This window comes from Rhinopithecus bieti, unplaced genomic scaffold (genome assembly GCF_001698545.2).
Source record: "Rhinopithecus bieti isolate Rb0 unplaced genomic scaffold, ASM169854v2 scaffold_2254, whole genome shotgun sequence".
Taxonomy (NCBI): domain Eukaryota; kingdom Metazoa; phylum Chordata; class Mammalia; order Primates; family Cercopithecidae; genus Rhinopithecus; species Rhinopithecus bieti.
In genome coordinates, this window is record NW_016803982.1 from 4600647 (window position 1) to 4626464 (window position 25818).

A 25818-nucleotide genomic window follows, 5' to 3' on the forward strand; every position below is an offset into this window, starting at 1 on the left:
TTTCTCCTCCACTTCCTCTGCAGACCGTGAACGCCATCCTGATCGTCATCATGGTTCCGATCTTCGATGCTGTGCTGTATCCTCTCATTGCAAAATGTGGCTTCAATTTCACGTAGGTGATGGGTGGGTTGGGTTGGGTGAGGCTCCCTTGGTCCCAGGGCTTTGCAGATGGGCTGTGCTCAGCCTGCAGCCCCTCCCGTAACCTCACCTAGAGGATAGGGTTTTGAATAATGAAGAAAACAAATGTTTGTGTGCTGATGTTTCTGAAAATGTTCTTTACAATAAAAATGCTGTGAGTGACAGCCTGAAAAGGACTTTAATCAGGCTTTCTTCTCTACGCAGATAATAGGAATGGTCATTGTAATCTGGAGTAGCACCTGAACTATAGTTTCTAGAAATTAATGTAAATATACAGGCCAGGCACAGTGGCTCACACCTATAATTCTAGCACCAAGGCAGGCAGACCACTTGAGGTCAGGAGTTCGAGACTAGCCTGGCCAACATGGCAAATCCCCGTCTCTACTAAAAATACAAAAAATTAGCCGGGTGTGGTGGCACGCACCTGTAATCCCAGCTACTCTGGAGGCTGAGGCATGAGAATCACTTGAACCTGGGAGGCAGAGGTTGCAGTGAGCCAAGATTGTGCCACAGCACTCCCGCCGGGGTGACAGAAAGAGACTCTGTCTCAAAAAAAAAAGTAAACATGCAAACAAGAAGATATATTCCATTTATCCTCCTTGAATCTTCATGAATCCATGACCAAGAAGGGGAGGGGCACTTTCAAGCCCATGTTTTTGGAGGGAATTTAGTTTTGTTGGGGGGATGGTAGGGGTGGGGGTTTAGCTTAGCTCATCAATGTGAGACTGGTTGAGAGTCACTCTTCTCCTGTCCCATCAGCTCCTTGAAGAAGATGACAGTTGGCATGTTCCTGGCGTCCTTGGCCTTTGTGGCGGCTGCCATCGTGCAGGTGGAAATCGATGTGAGTTGTCCCCTGGTTCTCCCACGTCCTTTCCTGGTGAATTTAGGTGGAGCGTTCAGAATCTTCTTTCTTCAGGATGAAGGGGATTAGGGGAGGCCAAGGTCTTTCTCTGTAAACTGAGCCCTGGAGCTGTGGGCAGTGGGAGGCACCACAGGTGTGAGGGTAAAGTGGGTGGGCTTCAGCAGGGGAAAAAAGCTTACATAAGTAACTTGCATTTATAATACAGTTTTTATAATGGAAAAGAAGTTTACAGAACAGGTTCCTTCACAATCTGAATTCCCAGGGGATCTGGTTAAAAGAAGTTCATCATTCACAAACAAGCATCACTTCAAATGTGTGTAAATGGTCTTTTTGATGTGAGAATGCATTTTGAATTCTAGTGTTTCTAAAATGATTGGTTTGTAAGTTAACCCACACATCTGTTGGACTCACAGTGTGCTAAACTAGACTCCTGACACTGGTAGTCTGAGATCAGCTCCTAGAAACAGGGCTATGTGGTAGGTAAGACCCTCTTCCCTCTCCCTGCCATCCCGCACTACTTCCTCCCTCTCTTTGCCTCTCTCTCTCTTTCTCTCATTCCTTCCATCCCCCTCTCTCTCTCTTTTAATATCTTTATTTATTTATATTTTTAAGTGAAAGCAAGTTTGTTAAGAAAGTAGAGGAATAAAGAGTGGCTACTCCATAGGCAGAGCAGCTCTTTTAATATCTTTAAATTTAAAAAAAATAATAATTGTGGTAAATATATATATAACATAACATTTACCATATTCTTCTTTTTTTTATTTTTTGAAACAGGGTCTCACTCTGTCACCTAGGCTGCTGGAGTGCAGTGGTGCAATCATGCTCACTGTAGCCACAACCTCCTGGGTTCACCCACCTCAGCCTCCTGAGTAGCTAGGACTGTAGGCATGCACCACCACACTCGGCTAATTTATTACACATTTTTTGTAGAGACAGGGCCCCCCTATGTTGCTCAGGCTGGTAAACAATCCTCCCACCTCAGCCTCCCAAAGTCCTGGGGTTACAGGCATGAGCCTCCATGCCCGGTCACATATTAACCATTTTTAAGTGTACAGTTCAGTAGCGTTAAGTACATTTCCATTGTTGTGCAATCAACCTCCAGAACTCTTCGTCTTACAAAACTGAAATTCTGTACCCATTAAACAACTCCCATTTCCCACTCCCCTAGCCCCATCAACCCCCATTCTACTTTCTGACTCTATGAATCTGACTACTCTAGCACCTCCTATGAGTGGCATTATATGGTATTTGTCCTTTTGTGACTGGCTAATTTCACTTAGCATATTGTCTTCAAGGTTCCTCCTGTTGTAGGCTGTGTCAGAATTTCTTTCCTTTGTAAACTGAATACTAATCCCATTGTGTGTATACACCACATTGTTCATCCATTCACCTTCGACAGGCGCTTGGGTTGCCTGCATCTTTTGGCTATTGCGAACAGTGCTGCCATGAACTTGGCTGTACTCAACGCTCCTCTTGGACATAGCCAGTTTTGTGGAAGATGAATTGTGGGCTAAGGTGGACATGGATTGCTTCAGTGACACTGGGTTTTGAAAGAGGGCATTGTAGAAAAAAACACAAAAACTCCAGGCCGGGCGCGGTGGCTCAAGCCTGTAATCCCAGCACTTGGGAGGCCGAGACGGGCGGATCACGAGGTCAGGAGATCGAGACCATCCTGGCTAACACGGTGAAACCCCGTCTCTACTAAAATACAAAACTAGCCGGGCGAGGTGGCGGGCGCCTGTAGTCCCAGCTACTCGGGAGGCTGAGGCAGGAGAATGGCGTAAACCTGGGAGGCAGAGCTTGCAGTGAGCTGAGATCTGGCCACTGCACTCCAGTCCGGGCGACAGAGCGAGACTCCGCCTCAAAAAAAAAAAAAAAAAAAAACCACAAAAACTCTGAACAAAGGTATGGAGGCAGGAGGGCACCAGACATTTGTGAGATGTGTACACTGCTGCGTCTAGGGCTGGGGACTGGGCTTCCAGACTTACAGGAGAACAGTGGAGTCGGGTGACGGTAGATCTCAGGTGTCATGACAAGAAGGATATTCATTTAGGTTATAGTGACTTGGAGCCCTCAGATATTTGGCTTTGTATCCCGGCATCCTTTGGCCTGAAAGTGGCTAGATAAGACTAAGAGCAGCATCTTTCTGATTCGTTCATGTATTAGTCCATTCTCACGCTGCTGTTAAAGACATACCCAAAACAGGGTAATTTACAAAGAAAAAGAGGTTTAATGGACTCACAGTTCCACGTGGCTGGGGAAGCCTCACAATCATGGCAGAAGGTGAAAGCCACATCTTACATGGCGGCAGGCAAGAGAGAATGAGAGCGAAGCAAAAGGGGTTTCCCCTTATAAAACCATCAGATCTCGTGAGTCTTACTCACTACCACAAAGAACAGTATGGGGGAAACCGCCCCCATGATTCAGTTATCTCCCACAGGGTCCCTCCCACAACACCTGGGAATTATGGGATCTACCATTCAGGATGAGATTTGGGTGGGGGCACAGCCAAACCATATCACTTCAATATTCTGTACAAAAGTCATTTCTGTGGGTGCCATGGGGTCTGTGATTGGCAGCTTAGTGGGAGACACCTGGCGTGTCTCAGGCAGCACAGCTTTTCACAGCTGGGGTAAAGTGCCCCCATGCCAAGGTTAAGATGATTTTCCATGTTGTATTGAAGACCTCATTGCCAATTTTATTTTATTTTGCTCAGAAAACTCTTCCGGTCTTCCCCAAAGGAAATGAAATCCAAATTAAAGTTTTGAATATAGGAAACAATACCATGAATATATCTCTTCCTGGAGAGATGGTGACACTTGACCCATTGTCTCAAGTAAGTAGAAGGAAATGCTGCTTTCTTTTTCATCTTCTGACCCCAGTTACAATAGGATTTAGAGAAGCTGTTTTTCTTGGTCCTTGTATAAATGCCAAGGCCAGCCCAGAAGTGAACTACGGATCTTGATCTCATGTTGGCTGTACTCTAAACCAGTGTGTTCCACACTATGTTGTGTGTTGTGTATGCAGATCGCTCAGGGAGCTGGTTAAAGTGCAGGTTTTTTTTTTTTTTTTTAAGATGGAGTCTTGCTCTGTCACCCAGGCTGGAATGCAGTGGTGTGATCTCAGCTCACTGCAACCTCTGCCCCCAGGGTTCAAGTGATTCTCCTGCCTCAGCCTCCCAAGTAGCTGGGATTACAGGTGCATGCCACCACACCTGGCTAATTTTGTATTTTAGTAGAGATGGGGTTTTGCCATGTTGGCCAGGCTGATCTTGAACTCCTGACCTCAGGTGATCTGCCTGCCTCAGCCTCCCAAAGTGTTGGGATTACAGGTGTGAGCCACCATACCTGGTCAAAATGCAGATTCTTGATCAGCAGGCCTGAAGTGCTGCATGTAACTAGCTCTCAGGAATGCTGCTGCTGCTGGAGCCTGGAACCACCAGATGAAGGATCTAAACTGGGGGTGATTTTGATGCTAGGGGACATTTGGCCCATCTCGGAGACATTTTTTGTTGTAGCAACTGGGAGTATGCTGCTGGCATCTCATGTAGAAGCCAGGGATGCTGACATGCAGCCCTCCGTAACAAAGATTACCTGGCCCAGGTGTTCACACTGCCAAGGATGGAAAACCCTGCTCTAGATCACCCTTGATCTGGATTCGTGGTACTCAACCTCCTGCCCATATCGGAATCACCTGGAGAGCTTTGAAAATTTTGATACCCAGGTCCCAGCCCCAGAGATTTTTTTTTTTTTTTTTTTTTTTTTAAATACAGAGCCTCACTCTGTAGCCCAGGCTGGAGTGCAGTGGCGCTATCTTGGCTTACTGTAACCTCTGCCTCCTGGGTTTAAGCAATTCTCATGCCTTAGCCACCTGAGTAGCTGGAATTACAGGCGCAAACCACCACGCCCAACTAATTTTTGTATTTTTAATAGAGACAGAGTTTTCCCTGTTGGCCAGGCTGGTCTCAGACTGCTGCCCTCAAGAGATTGGCCTGCCTCAGCCTCCCAAAGTGCTGGGATTACAGGCATGAGCCACCGTGCCCAGCCCTAGCCCCAGAAGTGTTGAGATTCAGCCAGTTTCGTTCCTGTTTAGCCATGGTTGAGCACCGCCATCTTAGACCTTGCCAAACTAATAATCTTGAAGGTAAAAACAAAAAGCCCGTTACCTAATGCTTGGAGCAGCCCAGTATTGATTTTCCCGAGGGCTGTTGCTTTTGCCCTAATGCTGTTCTTTGCCTAACAGTAGGAATTAGTCTCATAGTATTTATTTTATAAAACAAAATAAAATAAGATTCTTGGTGAAAAGCGTTGTTCCTGTGGTGGTACTAAAAACCTCATGACAGAGTCTGTAAGAGTGGGTGGGAACCTGAGGCAAATAAATGCCAACTCCCCACAGGCATTTTTTGATATCTATGAACATGAACTTGGAAATGTGGAATATCAGATAACTGCTGTTCCAGTGTTCAGTTGCATAGTGCTGAGACTGTCATATTAACTATGCCTCTTTCCCTCCCTCTATAGACAAATGCATATATGACTTTTGATGTAAACAAACTGACAAGTATAAATATTTCTTCTCCTGGATCACCAGTCACTGCCGTAACTGACGACTTCAAGCAGGGCCAGCGCCACACGCTTCTAGTGTGGGCCCCCAATCACTACCGGGTGGTAAGTGCATGAACACTTACAGTTGACTCTTTGCTGTTTGTGATACTGGAGGCCCAAATTTTTATGGTGTGACTTTGTTTTACTCCCCTGTAGTATTATATTAGCTCATCCTCAATTTCTTCCTTCTTCTGGAACACAAGACTTCAAAAACACCAGTCAGACTTCCAATAAAAGTATGACTGGTGGATAGGAAAAGCTAATATTAATTGAAATTTCTAAAAAGACAACCTCTGGACATTGTATGGGGTCTGTGCACGGATGTGCGTGTGTGTACGGAAGTCACAAAGGGTACATATGTGAATTCTCAGGGACTTTTTCAGAGAGTTTAAAATATTAATTGCACTGAATTTAAAAATTTGCACTAAATAGTCAGAAAATTAGAGCAGTCTCTGAAAAAGTATAATAAGCCTACCAGGTAAAAGCAATAAAATACTATACATACAAAATATTTGATGAGAAAATACAGAGATCTAAATATGTCATTCGCTCATAAAAAGCTATGAAACCTAGCCTGGACAACATAGTGAGACCCCTGTCTCTACAAAGATTTTAAACATTTGAGTGTGGTGGTGCATGCCTGTCGTCCCAGCTACTTAGGTGGCTGATGTGGGAGGATTGCTTGAGCCCAGGAGGTAGAGGCTGCAGTGAGCCATGTTCATGCCAGTGTGCTCCAGCCTGGGTGACAGAGCAAGACCCTGTCTCAAAAAAAAAAAAAAAAAAAAAAAGCAGCAGCAGCTATGAAGGTATAGTTGAGCTAAATGAAAGGGTTGTGGACATTCTGTAAAGTACATTTAAGTGAGCTTCTATGGAACTGCAATATGGAATTAAGACTCGTGGTCATTTGCTTAATTAGGGAGCTGCTGAGTGGCTTGTTCTAAAGTTTTGGAGAGTAGTGTTCTGTGGAAGCCCAGCAACCAACGATCAAAAATTGCAGAGGCTCATGTTAGCTTTAAAGAAAATCAAAGCTGAAGAAATGGAGCCCTTCTTCCTTCTTCCTTCCTTTCTTTTCTCCTTCTCTTCTCTTTTCTCCTTCCTTCCCTCCTTCCTTCCTTCCCTCCCTCCCTCCTTCCTTCCTTCCTTCCTTCCTTCCTTCCCTCCTTCCTTCCTTCCCTCCCTCCTTCCTTCCTTCCTTCCTTCCTTCCCTCCTTCCCTCCCTCCCTCCCTCCCTCCCTTCCTTTCTTCCATTTTTTTGTTCTTTCTCTTTCTTCCTTTCTTTCTTTCACTTTCAACAGGATCTCACTATGCTGCCTAGGCTGGTCTCAAACTCTTGGCCTCAAGAGATCCTTCCAAAGCTCTGGGATTTCAGGCATGAAGCACCATTCCTGGCCCAGAAACCCTCTTTTTTTTTTTTTTTTTTTTGAGACATGATCTCCACCTGTTGCCCCATCTGGAGTGCAGTGGCATGATCACAGCTCACTGCAGCCTTGACCTCCCAGACTCAAGATTCATTGTCAACAAATGATTCTCCCTCCCACCTCATCTTTCTGAGTAGCTCGAACTACAAGTGTGCATCGCCTCACCTGGTTACTTTCTAATAGAGACAAGGTCTCGCTGTGTCTCCCAGGCTGGTCTCAAACTCCTAAGCTCAAGTGATCCTCCTGCCTTAGCCTCCCAAAGTGCTGGGAATACAGGCGTGAGCTACTGCGCCCAGCCTCCAGAGCCCTTCTCGTGTAACCGTGTCCTTAGCTCCTAGGATAAGTATCAATACCACCTTCTCAAAGACTGAAACATTCATCTAAACTCATTCTAATGAAAATTATTTTGAAAATATTTTTATATTACTGTTTTCTCCCTCAGGTAGTGGATGGTCTTAACCAGAAGCCAAAAAAAGGAGAAAATGGAATCAGGTATGTATATTTCTTTAAAATTTAAGTTTTATCAGCTTCTTATGGAAGTAATGCATACCCATAGTAAAGTCCAAATGTAACAAGGATATGAAATGAGATAACAGGGTTAGTCCCAACAATGTAAGGCTGGCTCAATATTCCAAAAAAAACCAATCCATGTAACGCACCATCTTAATAAACTAAAGAGGAAAATGTACATCATCTTATCAATCGATTAAAAAAAAGCATTTGATAAAATTCAGCATCCATTCATGATAAAAACTCTCAGCAAACGGAATGGAAGGGAACTTCCTTACCCTGAAAAAGGACATCAAAAACTTGAGCTAATATTATACTTCATGGTGAAAGTCTAAAAGCTCTCCACTAAGATCAGGAACAAGGTAAGAGTTTTCCACCCTCCCCACTTCTGTTAAACATCCGCTGGTTGCAAGAGCAAAGATATAAGAAAAAGAAGTAAAAGCATATAGATTAGAAAGGAAGAAAAAATATTTCCAATTGGCCGGGTGTGGTGGCTCACACCTGTAATCCCAGAACTTTGGGAGGCTGAGGCGGGTGGATCTCTTGAGCCCAGGAGTTCGAGACCAGCCTGAACAATATGGTGAAACCCCATCTGTAACAAAAATAAAAAAAAAATCAGCCGAGCGTGGTGGCACACACCTGTAATTCCAGCTACTCGGGAGGCTGAGGCAGGAGAATTGCTTGGGCCTGGGAGATGAAGCTTGCAGTGAGCTGAGATTGTGCTGCTGCACTCCAGTCTGGCTGACAGAGCGAGACTCTGTCTCAGAAAAAAAAAAAAAAAATTAGCTGAGTATGGTGGTGTGTGCCTGTAATCCCAGCCATTCAGGAGTCTGGGGGGGAGGATCACCTGAGCTTGGGGAGGTTGAGACTGCAGTGAACCGTGATCCTGCCACTGCACTCCAGCCTGGGTGACAGAATGAGACCTTGTCTCAAAATAAATCAATATAATAAATAAATAAATTAATTAATTAAATAAATTTCTACTTATAGATGATAATTGTCTATATAGAAAGTCCCCAGGACTCTACCAAAAGAAGCTCCTAGAGTCAATAAGTGAATTTAGAAAAGTCAGGGGACACAGGACAAAAACAAAATCCACCACAGTTCAGTGTGCTAGCAATGAAGAGTTGGAATCTGAAATTTTACAGCCATTTCATGTGTACTATCTCCCCCCACAAAATATGAAATACTTAGATACAAATCTAACAAAACATGCAGGATTTGAGTGGTAAAAACTACAAAATTGCTTATGAAAGAAATCAGTGAAAAGCTAAATACGTGGAGAGACAGCTGTGTTCACTGATCCGAAGATTATATTAATATAGTAAAGATGTCACTTCTCCCCAAGTTGACCTATAGGTTTATTGCCATTCCTATCAAAATCATAGCATTATTTGTATGGGTATAAAAAAGCTGCTTCTAAAATGTATATGGAAAGGCAAAGGAATTAGAATAGCTCAAATAATTTTGAAAAAAAGTTAGAAGAGTCTTAACTACCACTAGTTTTAAAACATACTGTAGAGTTACAGCAATCAAGACAAAATGGTATTGGCAAAGAAATAGACCTATAGATGAATGAATAATCCCGATTCAAGCAACTGATTTTTGTCAAAGATGCAAAGACGGTTCAATGGATTAAGGGAAGTATTTTCAACATTCAGTTTTGAAACATTTGAACATTCATATGTAAAAAATGAACTTGACCTAAACCTCAGATCTTATACACAATTCATATATAAAAATTATACTAAATTCTTATACATCTTATGTGAAAACTCAAAATTGATTATAGATCTACAAGTAAAATATAAAACTATAAAATTTATACAAGAAACGTAAACTCTTGTGACCTTGGGTTCTTAACTATGACACCAAAATACAGTCTATAGAAGAAAACTTGATAGAGTTCACCAAAACTAAAATGTTTTATCTGTCAATGTCACTTTTTTTTTTTTTGAGACAGGGTCTTGCTCTCCTGCCCAGGCTAGAATGCAGTGGTGCAATCACAGCTCAGTGCAGCCTCATCTTCCCGGGCTCAAGTGATCCTTCTGCCTCAGCCTCCCAAGTAGCTGGGACTACAGGTGCGCACCACCACACCCAGCTAATTTTTACTTTTGGTAGAGGTGGGGTCTCACTATGTTGCCCATGCTAGTCTCAAACTCCTGAGCTCAAACAATCCTCTCATCCCAGCCTCCCAAAATACTGGAATTACAGGCATGAGCCACTGTGCTGGGCCTACACTAAGATATGAGTACAAATTTGAATACATTGTACTCATTGATATTGGCACCCAGCCAATATCAGTCTGAAGAAAATAAAAAGATTCACTACGAACTGGGAGAAAATATTTAGAAATCATGTATTTGACAAAGAACTTGTATCCAAAATAAGTTAAGTACTCTAAAAGCTCAATGTAAAGAGAATTATACAGTGTGCAACTTTTTGAGGCTGGTTTCTTCCACAGCAAATTCATATAATCTTAATTTAAATTTAATTTTAAATAACCCAATTAAAAAAGCAAAAGATTTGAGCAGATATGTCACCAAAGGAGATATCCACACATGACAAATAAGCACATGAACAATAGCATTGGTCTTATTAAGGGAAATATAAATGAAGACCACAGGGAGTTATCACAACACACCTGTCGGGTGGCTGTAATAATTGTTTTAACCCTGACAGTACCAAGTATTGGTGAGGATGCGGGGCGCCCAGAACTCCCTTGCATTGCTGGTGGGAGGACAAGATGCTGTAGCCCCTCTGAAAAACAGTTTGGCAGTTTCTTATACAGGTAAACACTCACCATGTGACCCAGCCATCCCACTCCTAGATATTTGCCCTAGAGAACTGGAAACTTGTGTTCACATAAAAGCCCACACATGAATGTTTACAGAGCTCTGTTTATAATCACCGAAGATTGCAGATCACCCAGATGTCCTTCAATGGGGGATGCATAAACATCCACCACTCAGCAAAAAAGGGGACAGACTCAGTACAACGATATGAGTGCATTTCAGATGCATTGTGCTGTGGAAGAAGCCAGCCTCAAAAAATGACACACTTTTCTTTCTTAAACGTTGAGGGTGTGGGGAGGGGCTGGTCCTGCCCTGGGCCGGAGTTCCTTTTCTCATACCTGTGATTGGAGATGTGGAGAAGGGGAAGGGAGGGACAGCTCACTGGTTCCTTTTGCAGTAGCTCTGTGGTTAAAAACGGAAATTGTTCTCTTGCCCAGTCCCACTCCCCCCACAAAAGTGGCATTGACAGAACAATTGTATAATTCCATTTACATGACATTTGCAGAAAGCCAAAAACTCCAGGGACACAGAACACATTAGTGATTGGCTTGAGTTAGGAGTGGAGGAAAGGTTTGACTATGGGGTAGCACAATTTTGGGGTCCACGTATTCTGATTGTGACAGTATTTATAAATCAAGATACTGTTAAAATTTATATAGCACTGTACACCCCAAAAGTCAATTTACTATAAATAAATCTTTAATAAGAATAAACTGGGGGGAATGAGAGTAGTTCTCCTGTTCACCTCAACGTTCAACCCTAGTCTCCAGTCCCCTGTAGGCACAACTTTGATAATTTCTGATTTTAGCTTTTACAAGCTAGCACTAAAACACAAAATAATAGAGACTTAAGTATACTTTGGGACAATGTCTATTAACTTACTAATATAGGCTGGGCATGGTGGCTCATGCCTGTAATCCCAGAACTTTGAGAGGCTGAGGTGGATGGATCACCTGAGGTCAGGAGTTCAAGACCAGCCTGGTCAACATGGTGAAACACTGTATCTACTAAAAATACAAAAATTAGTCAGGCATGGTGCATGTGCATGTAATCCCAGATACTCGGGAGGCTGAGGCAGAAGAAATGCTTGAACCCGGGAGGCAGAGGCTGCAGTGAGCCAAGATTTTGCCACAGCACTCCAGCCTGGACAACAGAGCGAGACCCTGTCTCAAAAAAACAAAACAAAACCAAAAAACAACTTACTAATACAAATGGTGGTGAAATGAACTTTTACTTTTCATCTCACCTCCTGTTTGCTTCACATTGTTAATATTTATTAGATTTATGTTTCTGTTTTCCCTGTGCTAAGCTGAGTCTAAATAATAGATCTATAAACAGGATTTACAGTATGACCCTATAAATAATATTTACAACATAATAAAGTGTGATCAGTCTGCAAGAGAAAATGTTACTTTATATCCTTGAAAATGTATCCCTCCACTGAAAATGTCTTGACTGTCCAGAGGCATTGGAATCTCCTATTACATTGATGAATTGTTCAGCAGTGCCCGTCTTGGTTGCTTTCATTTCACCAAGGCTTTCTTGCACAGCTTCACCTTTTTTTCCCTGTAACCCAGTTGGCCTCTTGTTAACAAAAACATAAGCCTTTACCCAGTCTCCAAGGTTACCAGCTTCCTAATTATACTGTTATCCTGGGAATCCACTTTTCCTCCTGAAAAACCAACTCTTCAGCACATTCTTCGAGCTAATGGGAGCACTGGTTCTGTCGTCCTGCTGAACCATTATCCTGGTAGAATTTTTTACTGTGTGCCAGGTTAATGCCTTTCTTTCTTGGATTTCATGTCATCTTTCTCAGCCTTCTTTCTACTTTTGTGGCAGCATATGGCCAAGTATCTTGTCAAAATGAGTATGAGATCAATTCCAAGTCATTGCTTGCCTGAAAATGCCTTTTTGTATTCTCACACTTGGTTCATTGGCTGGACACCATTTTCTTCCATAACTTTGGAGGCTTGACTAAAAGATTTAAAAAAAAAAAAAAAAAAAAGCACCTGCCAATCTTTGTGGTTGATTTCCATTTCTTCTCATCAAACTTTCGGCATCTTCCTTCTCTTTGGTGTTCGCAAATTTCTCTGCAGTGTAACTAAACGTGGCTATAATTGTATATAATTGTATTCATCTTGCCAGCACAGTGACTTTGGGGTCCTGAGGTTCTACTTTCTTTCACATAACCGAAACAATGAAATTTATAGAAGAAAACCAAAACCACATGTGACGAAAAAAAGGAAAAGAACTTGGGCTTCATAAAATGGAAAACTTTGTGCTGCAAATGATGTGATCAAGAATTGAAGGGACAACCCACAGAATGGGAGAAAATATTTGCAAATCGTATATCTGAGAAGGGACTCATATCCAGAATATATAAAGAACTCTCACAACTCAGTACTAAAAAGACAACCCAATTTTTTAAATGGGCACAGTATTTAAATAGGTATTTCTTCAAAGAAGATACCCAAACAAGCATATGAATATATGCTCAAAGTTGTTAGTTTTTAGGGAAATTTTAATTAAAACCACAGTGAGATACCACTGCATACCTTCTAGGTTCTGATCAAAAAGATAGGCAATAGGCCAGGCACGGTGGCTCACGCCTGTATTCCCAGCACTTTGGGAGGCCAAGGTGGTCAGATCACCTGAGGCCAGGAGTTCGAGACCAGCCTACCCAACATGGTGAAACCCCGTCTCTACTAAAAATACAAAAGTCAGCTGGGCGGGGTAGCAGGTACCTGTAATCCCAGCTACTTGGGAAGCTGAAGCAGGAGAATCGCTTGAACCTGGGAGGTGGAGGTTGCAGTGAGTCGAGACTGTGCCATGGCTCTCCAGCCTGGGCAACAAGAGTGAAACTCCATCTTAAAAAAAAAAAAAAAAAAAAAAGTAGACAATAACAAGTATTGTTAAGGATGCGGGTAAACTGGACCTCTTAGCTGTGCATGGTGGCTCATGCCTATAATCCCAGCACTTTGGGAGGCCAAGGTGGGCTGATTGCTTCAACCCAGGAGTTCAAGACCAGCCTGAGCAAAATGGCAAAACCATGTCCCTACAAAAAATACAAAAATTAGCCAGGCATGGTGGTGTGTCCCAGCTATTCGAGAAGCTGAGGTGGGTGGATCACCTGAGCCCTGAGAGGTCGAGGCTGCAATGAGCCATGTTGGTGACACTGCACTGCAGCCTGGGTGACAAAGTGAGACTCCATCTTCAAACAAACAAATAAATAAATAAAAATTAGAACCCTTATTCACTGCTGGTGGAAATCTAAAATGGCACAGCCACTTTGAAAAACAGTTCTTTGAAATGTTAAACATAGAGTTTTACTATATAACTCAGCAGTTTCACTCCTAGGTATATAACCACGTTGACCAAAATTAAGGGTGTCGAGGCAGAAATAATTTGATTTATTGGAAGCCAAATGTGAGGATCAACCTGGGAAGAGACATCAGCAAAGTAGGGCATGTCCCAGAGTCTGCTGCAAGTTGGAAGGCTCTTATAAGAAAGTTTAGGAAAACCGAGTGTGGTGGCTCATGCCTGTAATCCCAGCACTTTGGGAGGTGGAGGCAGGAGAATCACTTGAGGTCAGGAGTTCAAGACCAACCTGGGCAATAAAGCAAAACTCCCTCTCTACAAAAATAACAATTTAAAAATTAGCCAGGCATGGTGGTGCACTCCTATAGTCCTAGCTACTTAGGAGGCTGAGATGAGAGGATTGTTTGAGCCCAGGAGTTCAAGGCTACAGTGAGCCATGATCGCACCACTGCACTCCAGCCTGGGTGACAGAGTGAGGCCCTATCTTTTATTTAAAAAAAAAAAAAGGTAAGTTTAGAAGAGAGGGGACTCCTCATATTAGAGCTTTCCATTTTCTTTCTTTCTCTCTTTCTCTCTCTCTCTTTCTCTCTTTCTTTTTTTTGAGATAGAGTTTCGCTCTTGTTGCCCAGACTAGAGTGCAGTGGCACGATCTCGGCTCACCGCAAACTCCGCCTCCCGGGTTCAAGCGATTCTCCTGCCTCAGCCTCCCGAGTAGCTGAGATTACAGGCATGCACCACCATGCCCAGCTAATTTTGTATTTTTAGTAGAAATGGGGTTTCTCCATGTTGGTCAGGCTGGTCTTGAACTCCTGACCTCAGACGATCTGCCCTTCTCAGCCTCCCAAAGTGCTGGGATTACAGGCATGAGCCACCATGGCCGGCCCGAGCTTTCCACTTTTATTGGAGTTTATAATACAGAGGTTATGATCACTGACTACAGATGACAACATATGGACTAAAATGTTTTAGCACAAGACAGTCAGTAAAACGTCACGATTCAGAAGCAAATCCACGTCCTTTTCAGTGTTAGTGGGCTATGTATTAATCAGTATATCAGCACGGTAAGATTGGAGGGAGTCACGACAAGACTCTCTACTCAGAGACAGGATGTAAGCCATGCATTGTGAGCCCTTCCCCAGGTGGTTAATTTGGAAGCCTGCCGAATGTGACATGAGGTGTCACCCCGAAGAGATGAAAACATGTCCACAGAAAAACTTGTGCATGAATGTTCATTGCAGCATTATACACAATAGAGAAAACATACAAACAAATGCAATGCCCATCAGCTGGCAAAAGGTGGTATATCCATATGATGGAATGTTAGTCATAAAAAGGAATGAAGTGGCCTGGTGTGACAGCTCACACCTGTAATCCCAACACTTTTTGGGAGGCCGAGGTGGGTGGATCACAAGGTCAGGAGATTGAGACCATCTGGCTAACACGGTAAAACCCCATCTCTACTAAAAATACAAAAAATTAGCCAGGCATGGTGGCACGTGCCTGTAGTCCCAGCTACTCAGGAGGCTGAGGCAGGAGAATCGCTTGAACCCAGGAGGCGGAGGTTGCAGTGAGCCGAGATCGCACCACTGCTCTCCAGTCTGGGTGACAGAGAGAGACTCCGTCTCAAAAAAACCAAAAAATAGAAAGGAATGGAGTACGGATACATGCCACAATATGAATGAATGTGAAAGACAATATGCTAAGAGGGAGAAGCCAGTCACAGAGACCTGCATGGAATGACTCCATTGAAATGAAGTGGCAGGCAGAGCCATAGAGACAGAAAGCGGATGAGTGGCTGCCAGGGGGCTGGGGAGGAAAGAATGGGAGTGTTTAGACATGTTTAAATGTGCAAATCCTTACCATTGTGTCACAGTTGCCTCCAGTATTCAGAGCAGCCAACACTGCACAAGTTTGTAGCTTAGGAGCCAAAGGCCATACCCATGCAGCCTGGGTGTGTAGTAGGCGGCACCGTCTAGGTGTGGGTGAGTGCCCGCTATGAGGTTCCCATCACTGCAGAATCGCCTCCTGACGCATTTCTCAGACCCCATCCCCATCATTAAGTGACTTGGGACTGTGTTTTCATTTCTTATTGCACCAACCCCAAGACACAGGCCAGGCAGCTCGAAGTCCTCAAGTCTGATGGCTGATAAGTTACAAAGCCAGGCCTCAGGCCCAACGCTCGGCTTCCTCATCTCATACTCTGCCCACGCGCTCTCTTGTGTATGGATGATCTTCACCTTTGATAAAAGCAGCTCTCACAGTCTAGAGCATTGTGAATTCCAGCTAAGGCCCGTGTGGATCTGTCTCAGGTTCCATTTTCTGTATTCATCACCTATCAAATGACACCGAGGAGAAGGCCTCGGGACTTCAGGACCTGAGTTTAATTCATAGATATTTTCTCCCAGCACCTAGAATTTGACCAGTATTATTTGTTGCCACAAAGCTGATGAACCTTGGCCCCACATTTTGGGGATGGAGAGGTTAAATTGTTCTTTACACTGCTGAGGTGTACACTAGTAAGACTTACTGTTCTCTGCATTGGATGATCTGCTCTCGGCCTTCACTCACGTGTTTGGTAGGAAAAGTCGACTGGTCTTATTTTGGGCAGCACCCTCCTGGTCACTAGGGTTGTATGAGAGTTTCAGGGTCATCTATAGCCTGGAACAGCTATGAAAGGGGTCTGTAATCAGCCATCTGTGCTGTTCACCATCCGTATGGTCCTATGAAGGCGAACAATTCACCGCTTCCATGTGAAATGTAGCCTCATGGGACTCTGTAGAGATAGGAAGCCTCAGACCTGGAAGCCGGTCTTACTGGGTATATTCCATTCAAAGCTGGATTCCAGCAGGATGCTGACCACTGTCAGTCCAGGATCACACAGGCCTCCACCCTCTGAAGGGGATTCCTTAAAGCTGTCTCTCGGCCAGGTGTGGTGACTCGTACCCATAACCCTAGTGCTTTGGGAGGCTGTGGAGGGAGGATCCCTTGAGGCCAGGAGTTTAAGACCAGCCTGGGCAACACAGCCAGACCCTTGTCTCTACAAAATAAAAATAAAAATTAGCCAGGCATGGTGGCACACACCTGTAGTCCCAGCTACTCAGGAAGCTAAGGTGGGAGGATCACTTGAGGCCGAGAGTTCGAGGCTGCTTTCAACTGTGATTGTGTCACTGCAGTCTAGCCTGGGCAACAGAGCAAGACCTCATCTCTAAAAAAGACTAAAAACACTGTCTGTTGTTACGGGGTTGGCCCACTTGTTCCTCTCCAATCCCAGGTGCCCTTCCCCACCTGAGGCTCCTAGAGGCAGTAAGTAGGTAGGCTTTCCTCCTCAACCCCTAAAGAAGGGGGGTGTCCTTTAGGAACTGGGGTCTATCTTTTAGTAACTGGGCAGCATCTTGTTTTGGTCTTTCACTACTCAAACTCTAAAGTTTTTGGCCAGGCACGGTGGCTCACACCTGCAATCCTAGCAATTTGAGAGGCTGAGGTGGGCAGATCATCTGAGGTCACGAGTTCAAGACTAGCCTGGCCAACATGGTGAAACCCTGTCTCTACTAAAAATACAAAAATGAGCTGGGCATGGTGGTGCATGTCTGTAATCCCAACTACTCGGGAGGCTGAGACAGGAAAATCGCTTGAACCTGGGAGGCAGAGGTTGCAGTGAGCCGAGATTGCACCACTACACTCCAGCATGGGCGACAGAGCGAGATGCCATCTCTAAATAAATAAATAAATAAAGTTTCTGAAACAAGGAACACAAAGGCATGGCTACTTTCCTGAAGGGAAGAGGCCAGTACCTACTTCAGTCCCTGCTTAATATCCTAACGTATTGAATTAGGTTAGATTTACAAAGTACTTAGAGCAGTACCTAGCACGTATAAACACTGTTAAATACATTCTTTTAGGTGTGTTCTCATGAGTGGGTGAGCAGTGATAAACCTAGGGTTTTTCAGTGTCTGTCTTTATTCTCTAGAAATATTCTGAAAACATCTTAAACGCCTTCAAAATAGGGAGTATTGCCCAACTTCAGGTGCATGAACTGTGACCTAGAATATATTATTCTCTAGTTCAGTTACAAGACAGGTGGTTTTCTGTTTCAGATTTGTAAATACTTTTAACGAGCTCATCACCATCACAATGAGTGGGAAAATTTATGCAAATGTCAGCAGCAACAATGCCAGCAACTACCAGTTTTTTTCTTCTGGCATGTAAGTACCTAGACTGAACGCTTCACTCAAAGGTTCAATAATTTTTCTTTAAAAAATACATTGAAACTTTTAATGCCAAGAATGTTAACCAATATGATTCTTTCTTTTGATAGAAAAGGCTTCACAATAAGTTCAACAGAGATTCCACCACAATGTCAACCTAATTTCAATACTTTCTACCTTCAATTTGGTAGTGCTTATACCTATACAGTCCAAAGGAAGGTTAGTAACTCGTTTCATTGTATCAGAAGATCTGCTCAAACTCGATTGATACGAAGACTCACAAGCACTTAGGACATAATGATTTAACTAGAGTGATATTAGGATCTGTATTTTAAATGGGCTTAGAATTAATTCACTTGGCTAATTCTTTAACTTATTGTTGACTTAATCATTAGAAAGAATCTAAACAGACTGACTTCCCCTGGAGAATAATTTATGTTAACCAATATCTGATGCCTCTTTATAGACTATTAACATGGACTTAAGGAACTCATAGTTCAAAGAGAGGACAGTGTTTTAAAATGACTTATAACCTATTCTCTTATCTGAAAGAAAAATGCTAGTGAACATATCTTCAAATCCCATCGCAAGTGTAAAATGTAGTGTTGTCTTATGTTTAAAATGTGTATGTACTTGACAAATCCTATGATGTAACCCTAGAAGGTCAAACTCAATTTACCTGTTCGAACAATTTTTATTTTAGGAGCTATCTCAACCTCTTCTGCTTTTTCCTTACTGCTGCAGAATGACGGCTGCCCCGAAGTGAAGGAATTTGAAGATATTTCAGCCAACACAGTTAACATGGCTCTGCAAATCCCACAGTATTTTCTTCTCACCTGTGGCGAAGTGGTCTTCTCGGTCACAGGACTGGAATTCTCATATTCTCAGGTTTCTTGTTCGTTGTATTTACCACCCATCTGCTATACCCCTGCCTGCAGAAAATGCCGATGGGACTTCATTTAAATCTGGGATAACTATGTTTTTCAAAAGTCTAGAAAGCATTATGGTATCTTCCGTAGAGCAAGGTCTCTGCGATCAACAAGTGTTGTCCTTACTGAATAAGAATTATTACTCTCTTCAGCTTTGTGAGAACATGTGTTCATATGTGTCTATAGACCCACAGTCATACCCTAGACATTTAGCGTCCAATATTTATTACTGACTGCTACCAGAGTGATCAAGGTCAGCAGATTCTCCTTTCTGAAACAACCAAATGGAACCAACCATTCATAAAACAGCTCAATGACAGGTCTATGTCCTCATGATAGGTTTGGTTGAGGTCTCTTTATAGCTCCCAGTAAACACACCAAATAAGGTCTAGCTTTAAAAGTAGAAAAAAACATTAGCTGAGCATGGTAGAGCACGCTTGTGGTCCCAGCTACTTGGGGGGCTGAGGCAGGAGGATTCCTTAAACCCAGGAGTCCAAGGCAGCAGTGAGCTGTGATCGCACCACTGCACTCCAGCATGGGCAACAGAGCAAGACACTGTCTCAAAAACAAAACAAAACAAAACAAAACAGAAGCTTAAAAGAATTATTGCTTTTAAGTGTGTTAGACTAATGAGCCAGGTTTTATTGATACCCAAATTAGAGCTTAATTGTTGAACTGTGTTGTCCGAACTATAGTTATAGGCATTATAGCACATAATGCCTAGTACCATCAATTTTTATAGTAAAACAGCCAAGGCCGGGCGCGGTGGCTCAAGCCTGTAAATCCCGGCCACTGCACGTTCCAGTCCGGGCGCGGGACCCAGGAGCGAGACTCCGTCCTCAAAAAAAAAAAAAGGTAAAACGAGCCGCAGAGGATGAGTGCAGAAAATCCCAGCTTTGCTGGATAACTCACAGGGTAATAAGAGGAGATAGACTTATAATACAGGATGACAGGGCTGTTTGAAGAGAGTGCTGTTGGAGAGGTGTGGCAGGGAAAGCCACAGAAGGGGCAAAGCTTGAACAGGCGCCAGGGGCAGCGCTGCAGTGTTGAGGGGAAGCGATGCCAGGCTTGGAAGTCTCCTGTAGAAATAGGATCAAGCTCCTCTGTAGATGCTGTCCCATGTAACTAAGACTAGGACAGTTTGCAAGGATGTGGGCATGAAACACAGAGGATTCCTGTGTCTACGCTCACCTGTGAGTGTGTGGGTGTCGTTGTTAACTTCAAGTGATGATCCTTTCTTACGTGTTGAGGGCCACGCTGCTTGTGCGTGGTGCCATTGTTAGGGGTGGCTCTGCTTCGATTAAATGCCCGATCAGTGAGGTGTGTTCTCCTGCTCGGGAGGTGGGACGACCTGCGAGCGGGACTGCACTTTGCTTTGCCTTCCTCAGGCCCTCGTCCAACGATGAGTCGGTGCTGCAGGCAGGGGAGGCTGCTGACGGTGGCCTGTTGGCGACATCATCGTGCCATTGTGGCGATGGGGGTGGGGCAGATCAGCAAAACAGGTATGGGGCGTGGGAGAGGAGATTGCACGACTCCTCTGTCTTTCGTATTGCATGGCGCATCCACAGTGAGCCCTCCCTTAGCCCTGTTCTGTTCTGTGTCGGGAGGGGCTGGGCTAACGTAGGCTGCGAATATAAACTGCCAGACCAGTGCTCAGGGCTGTTCCCAAAATAGGCCTGTATGGCAAAGGTATCTGTCCTGATTGTCTTCTTCTTCCTGTCTTTCCTGCTTCTTCTGTTTGTCTTCTTCGTCTGCGTTCTTTGGGTCTTGCTTTCTTCGTTTCCTTTTCTTCTTCTTCTTTCCTTCTCCTCCTCTCCTCCCTTCTTTCTTCCTCTCCCTCTCCGCCTCTCCTCTCTCCCTCTCCCCTCTCCCTCGTCCCTCCTCCCTTCTGCCTGCTCCCTCTCGGCTGCGCGCCGATGGCGGGCCCGGGTTTTGGGTGGTTTTTGGGGCATGTGGCGCGTCTTTGTTTTTTTTCTTGTTTGTGCTTGTTTTTGTTTTCTTCGTCCTCCTCTTTTCCTCTTTTTTTCCCTCTCTCCTTCCCTCTCCCTCTCTCTTTTCTCCCTTTGTCCCTTCTCTTCGCGCCTTTCCCCTGCGTTTGTTGTTTCTTGCCTCCCTCTCCCTGTTTGGAGCTTCGCTTTGTGTGTGTTTTTGTCCCCTATCTTCGCCTTTTGTTTCTCCTCTCTGCCTGCCTCCCGGCTCTTCCTTTTGCCCGTTCGCCCTTTCTCCTCTCTCCTCCGCCTCTCCCTCTCCCTCTCCTCCTGTTCCTCTCCTCTCCTCCCTCTCGCTTCTCCCTCTCCCTCTCCCGTCTCCTCTCCCCCGCTCCCTCTCCCCTCTGCTCCCTCTCCCTTTCCTGGGTTGCTCGCCTCTCCTCTCCCTGTCTCCGCCTCCCTCGCCGTCGTCCCTCTCCTCTCCTCGCTGCTTCTCTCCCTTCTCCCTTCCTCCCTGCTCCCTCTCCCTCTCCCTCTCTCCCTGCGTTCCTCGTCCCATGCGTCTCTCCCCTCTCCCGTCTCCCGTGCTCCCTCTCCCTTTCTCCTCCTCGCTCCCTCTCCCTTTCCCTCCCCTCTCCCTGCTCCCTCGCCTCTCCTTTGCTCCCTCTCCTGCTCTCCATGCTTTCCTCTTCCCTCTGCCCCCCTCCCTCTCCCTGCTCCCTTCCCTGTCTCACGGTTGCTCGCTCTCGCCGTCTCCCTCTACCTCCTGCTTCCTCTCCCTCTCCCTTCTCCTTTCCTCGCTTCTCCCTCATCCCTCTCCCTCTCCGTCTCTCCCCTCTCCCCTCCTCCTCCTCCTTCTTCCTTTCTTCTTCCTTTCTTCTTCTTTCTTTCTTCTTTCTTCTTTTTTTTTTTAGACAGAGTATCACTCTATTGCCCAGCTGGAGTGGAGCTGTGTGATCTTGGCTCACTGCAACCTCCGCCTCTCAGGTTCAAGCGATTCTCCTGCCTCAGCCTCCAGAGTAGCTGGGCCTACAGGCATCCACCACCACACCCAGCTAATTTTTGTATTTTAGTAGAGACAGGGTTTCACCATGTTGGCCAGGATGGTCTCGATCTCTTGACCTCGTGATCTTCCCACCTCGGCCTCCTAAAGTGCTGGGATTACAGGCGTGAGCCACTGCACCTGACCTGCTGATTCTTCTTATTTCCACTTGTTGTTAGCGCAGCTGGAAATTGATAACCGAAATAGCCAGAATGGGTTAACTTGAAGTCACCCTTATGTGTTTTACTGTCAAGGGAAACATCTCTCCTAGCTTCAGTGAATGTAGCTTAGTAGCTGCCAAGCAGACACATGTTATCCTGAAAATTTCATAACACCTGGAGTTAAAGCCATCCTAGAGATGGTTATAATTTTTCCAGTCAAAATTAAATGAGGGCTCTACTGATACTTACACTCTTTCCTTCTGCACTGTAGCATGTCTGCATCGTAAGGGAGCTGTTATCCCATCCGTTTCATGACTTCCTGCACCAGGTCCCAGCAGCAGATGTGCTAATGCTGTGTGCTTATGAGCTCCAGGTGTTTCCAAGGGGGAACATGGTGCTCTTAACTTGCTAGAGTTCAGCACATTCATTTTCACCCGTGGGCACTGCTTGCTATTCTCTCGGTTCGCACTCTTCCAGGGTCCAGCCTTATGTCTTAAGGCTTGAGCGTTTCAGACATTTTCTCTCATCTTCCCAAAGTCTGTTGTTTCTGTACCTTCGTGTTGTTCAAAACATGTTGTCTATATTAGCATGTATCTATCTGGGGCATTCAAGAAAAGCTGGCCTTACTGTATCTGTATTGGTTGCTTACCAATTTTCCATAATTTAATTTCAAAGCACTCTCCATCTGCATGTAGCAAGAAAATATATACACCATATACTCATCAATATGACCTGTTTTATTTTTGTTCTTTTTCCTGCTCCAACTCTGATTTCTTCACAGTGGGCTGAGTACATTCTATTTGCTGCGTTGCTTCTGGTCGTCTGTATAATTTTTGCCATCATGACTCGATTCTATACTTACATCAATCCAGCAGAAATCGAAGCTCAATTTGATGAGGATGAAAAGAAAAAGAGCCTGGAAAAGAGTAACCCATATTTCATGTCGGGGGCCAACTCACAAACACAGATGTGAAGGTCAGGAAGCAAGTGGAGGATGGACTGGACTGGCAGATGCCCTGACCTCTGCCCCCAGGTAGCAGGACACTCCATTAGATGGCCTCTGGTGGGGAAGACTTCAGAATTGGGAACTAAACCATGAATGCTATTTTCTTTTTTTTCTTTTTTCTTTTTTCTTTCTTTTTTTTTTTTTGAGACAGAGTTTTGCTCTTGTTGCGCAGGCTGGAGTGCAATGGCGCAATCTCAGCTCACTGCAACCTCCGTCTCCCAGGTTCAAGTGATTCTCCTGTCTCAGCCTCCCGAGTGCGCTGGGATTACAGGCATGCACCACCATGCCCGGCTAATTTTGTATTTTTAGTAGAGATGGGGTTTCACTGCGTTGGCCAGGATGGTCCCGATCTCTTGACCTGGTGCCCCCTTGGCTTGCCGAAGTGCTGGGATTACAGGTGTGAGCCACCGCACCCGGCCGTGAATGCTGATTTCTAAGCAGCCAGCAATGAATCTAAAACTCTGGAAGAAGTCTTCTGTTTGAAAGGCTTATTTAAGCCACACATACACACACTGTCTTAGAGCACTGAGAGCCCACCCTGCATTTGTCATCTTCCCAATCACACAAATGATGTTATTTTGGACTAACTTAATCTTGAAAGGGTAACAAAGTTTCCTATTCCACATTGTTCATCTCTAACACTCTTATGAAAACTATTCTAAAGGAGGCAGGAGCCAAGGCTGCAAGTGAACATGCAGGTTTGAGAATGGCTGTGATAAGGACCAGCTGGTATTAACTGATAACTTTACCTTTGGGTTTTTGTTGTTTTGTTTTTCTAGTCCCTACCTCTATTTAAATTATGGATAACTCAAAAGACAGCTCATGTGAAGGCCAGTAATGATTTTTTTGAAGTTTCAATGGTGTGAAATAAATTTCTGTTCTTAAGCACAAGTGTTCATGGGTCTTTGGTTAGGGTAAGAAATCTTTAACATACTATCTGATTATAAAAGGAGCACCAGTTCATTAAAAATTCTTCCTGGTCCTGTTTTCCCCAGGGATGATTGATTGATTGATTGATAGACAGACAAATAGATAAAGGTAGGTAGGTAGATAGATGATAGATACATAGATAGATAGACAAACAGATAAAGGTAGGTAGGTAGGTAGGTAGGTAGATAGATAGATAGATAGATAGATAGATAGATAGATAGATAGAGGTAGATAGATGATAGATGATAGATAGACAGACGTAGGTAGGTAGGTAGATGATAGATTAGATAGATAGATAGATAGATAGATAGATAGATAGATAGATAGACAGAGGTAGATAGATGATAGATAGACAGACGTAGGTAGGTAGGTAGATGATAGCTAGATAGATAGATAGGAGAGACTTATATTACTAGGACCTTCCTATGTACACATTTGTGTACCACCTCCTAGTGTTTTTCTCGATACCAACATTTTCTGCTGGCATAAAAATTCTTCTAAAACATTGTAAACACCTAATGCCTAACTTATCCTATAGATGTTTATCATTTAGTCATCCCAGGTATCAGGTCCAGAATGAGTCTACCTTGGCACTCCTACACAAACAAGCCACAGTTCTTAGACAGACTAGTGCACAGCTCTGAAGATTGAAACTGGTTCCTGGATTAGAAGGAAGAGTTCGCATTTGGCCTCTAAACGCTTGTATACAAGCTCATCATTGCACCACAGGGGCTGCGTTGAAGGGGAGACTCAAAGTCCAGAGTGAAACACAATGTGATGCTCAAACCTGAACACTTTTTCTAGCCTTGGGATCAAGTCCTAATTCCTTGACTAGGGCCCGTGAGGCTCTTTTTCCCTCTGGACACACTCCCTTTCTCTCGATGCACTCTGATCCTGCCAGCATTGAGCTGCTGCTCCTTCCTGGAACACATCACGTTCTCATTCCCAAATCAAAAGCCAAGAAAAAGAATATCCCAAGACACTTAATTCTCTACCCACCACCCCCAACCCTCCACTTGGCGAAGCCCTCTTCATTTTCTTTTTTTTTTTTTTTTTTTTTTGAGGCGGAGTCTCGCTCTGTCGCCCGGACTGGAGTGCAGTGGCCCGATCTCAGCTCACTGCAAGCTCCGCCTCCCGGGTTTGCGCCATTCTCCCACCTCAGCCTCCCGAGTAGCTGGGACTACAGGCGCCCGCCACCTCGCCCAGCTAGTTTTGTATTTTAGTAGAGACGGGGTTTCACTGCGTTAGCCAGGATGGTCTCGATCTCCTGACCTCGTGATCCGCCCGTCTCGGCCTCCCAAAGTGCTGGGATTACAGGCTTGAGCCACCGCGCCCGGCCGGCCCTCTTCATTTTCATGCCATGTCCTCCAAGAGTTTTCCTGTCCTCCCTCCCTCCCATGCTAGGCTGTGGCCCTGCTCTGAGCTCCCGTAACACATCTTAACATTTTCAAGTTGCACAGACCTCAGTGGATCATAACTATCTAGCTTTTCCTAGACCAAAAGTTCTGTATATCTTGTTCACTGTTCAGTCTCCAGAACATAGTAATCCTCTATTTGTTTTCTAATTTTTAATTTTTTTTTTTTTTAGAGACAAGTTTTCACTCTGTTATCCAGGCTGGAGTGCAGTGGCACGGTCATAACTCACTGCAACCTTGAACTCCTAGGTTCAAGGGGTCCTCCCACCTCAACCTCCTAAGTAGCTAGGACTACAGGTTTGTGCCACCACACCCAGCTACGTTTTTAATTATTTTGTAGAGGTAGGGTCTCACAGGCTGGTCTCGAACTCCTGGGCTTAAGACCTTCCAAAGTGCTGGGATTACAGGCATGAGCCACCAAAACCAGCCCTAATGCTCTTACAGTTGCTGTGTAACTTTGGGCAGGTTTTGATTTTTTTTTTTTTTTTTTTTTAGACGGAGTCTCGCTCTGTCGCCCAGGCTGGAGTGCAGTGGCCGGATCTCAGCTCACTGCAAGC

At 44.4% G+C, this 25818-nt stretch overlaps 1 protein-coding gene across 1 annotated transcript in view; it reads left to right on the forward strand.

The window, feature by feature from the left end:
- The window catches only part of SLC15A1 (solute carrier family 15 member 1), a 71329-nt gene extending 47528 nt beyond the window's left edge, over window positions 1-23801 (forward strand). The window contains exons 14-22 of the mRNA XM_017861255.1: window positions 24-112; window positions 898-979; window positions 3717-3836; window positions 5521-5667; window positions 7465-7514; window positions 17740-17847; window positions 17961-18069; window positions 18595-18738; window positions 22692-23801. Coding sequence (XP_017716744.1) covers window positions 24-112; window positions 898-979; window positions 3717-3836; window positions 5521-5667; window positions 7465-7514; window positions 17740-17847; window positions 17961-18069; window positions 18595-18738; window positions 22692-22883 — 1041 coding nt within the window. The 3' untranslated portion in view covers window positions 22884-23801. The remainder of the gene's footprint in view (window positions 1-23; window positions 113-897; window positions 980-3716; window positions 3837-5520; window positions 5668-7464; window positions 7515-17739; window positions 17848-17960; window positions 18070-18594; window positions 18739-22691) is intronic.
- The last annotated feature ends 2017 nt before the right edge of the window (window positions 23802-25818 follow it).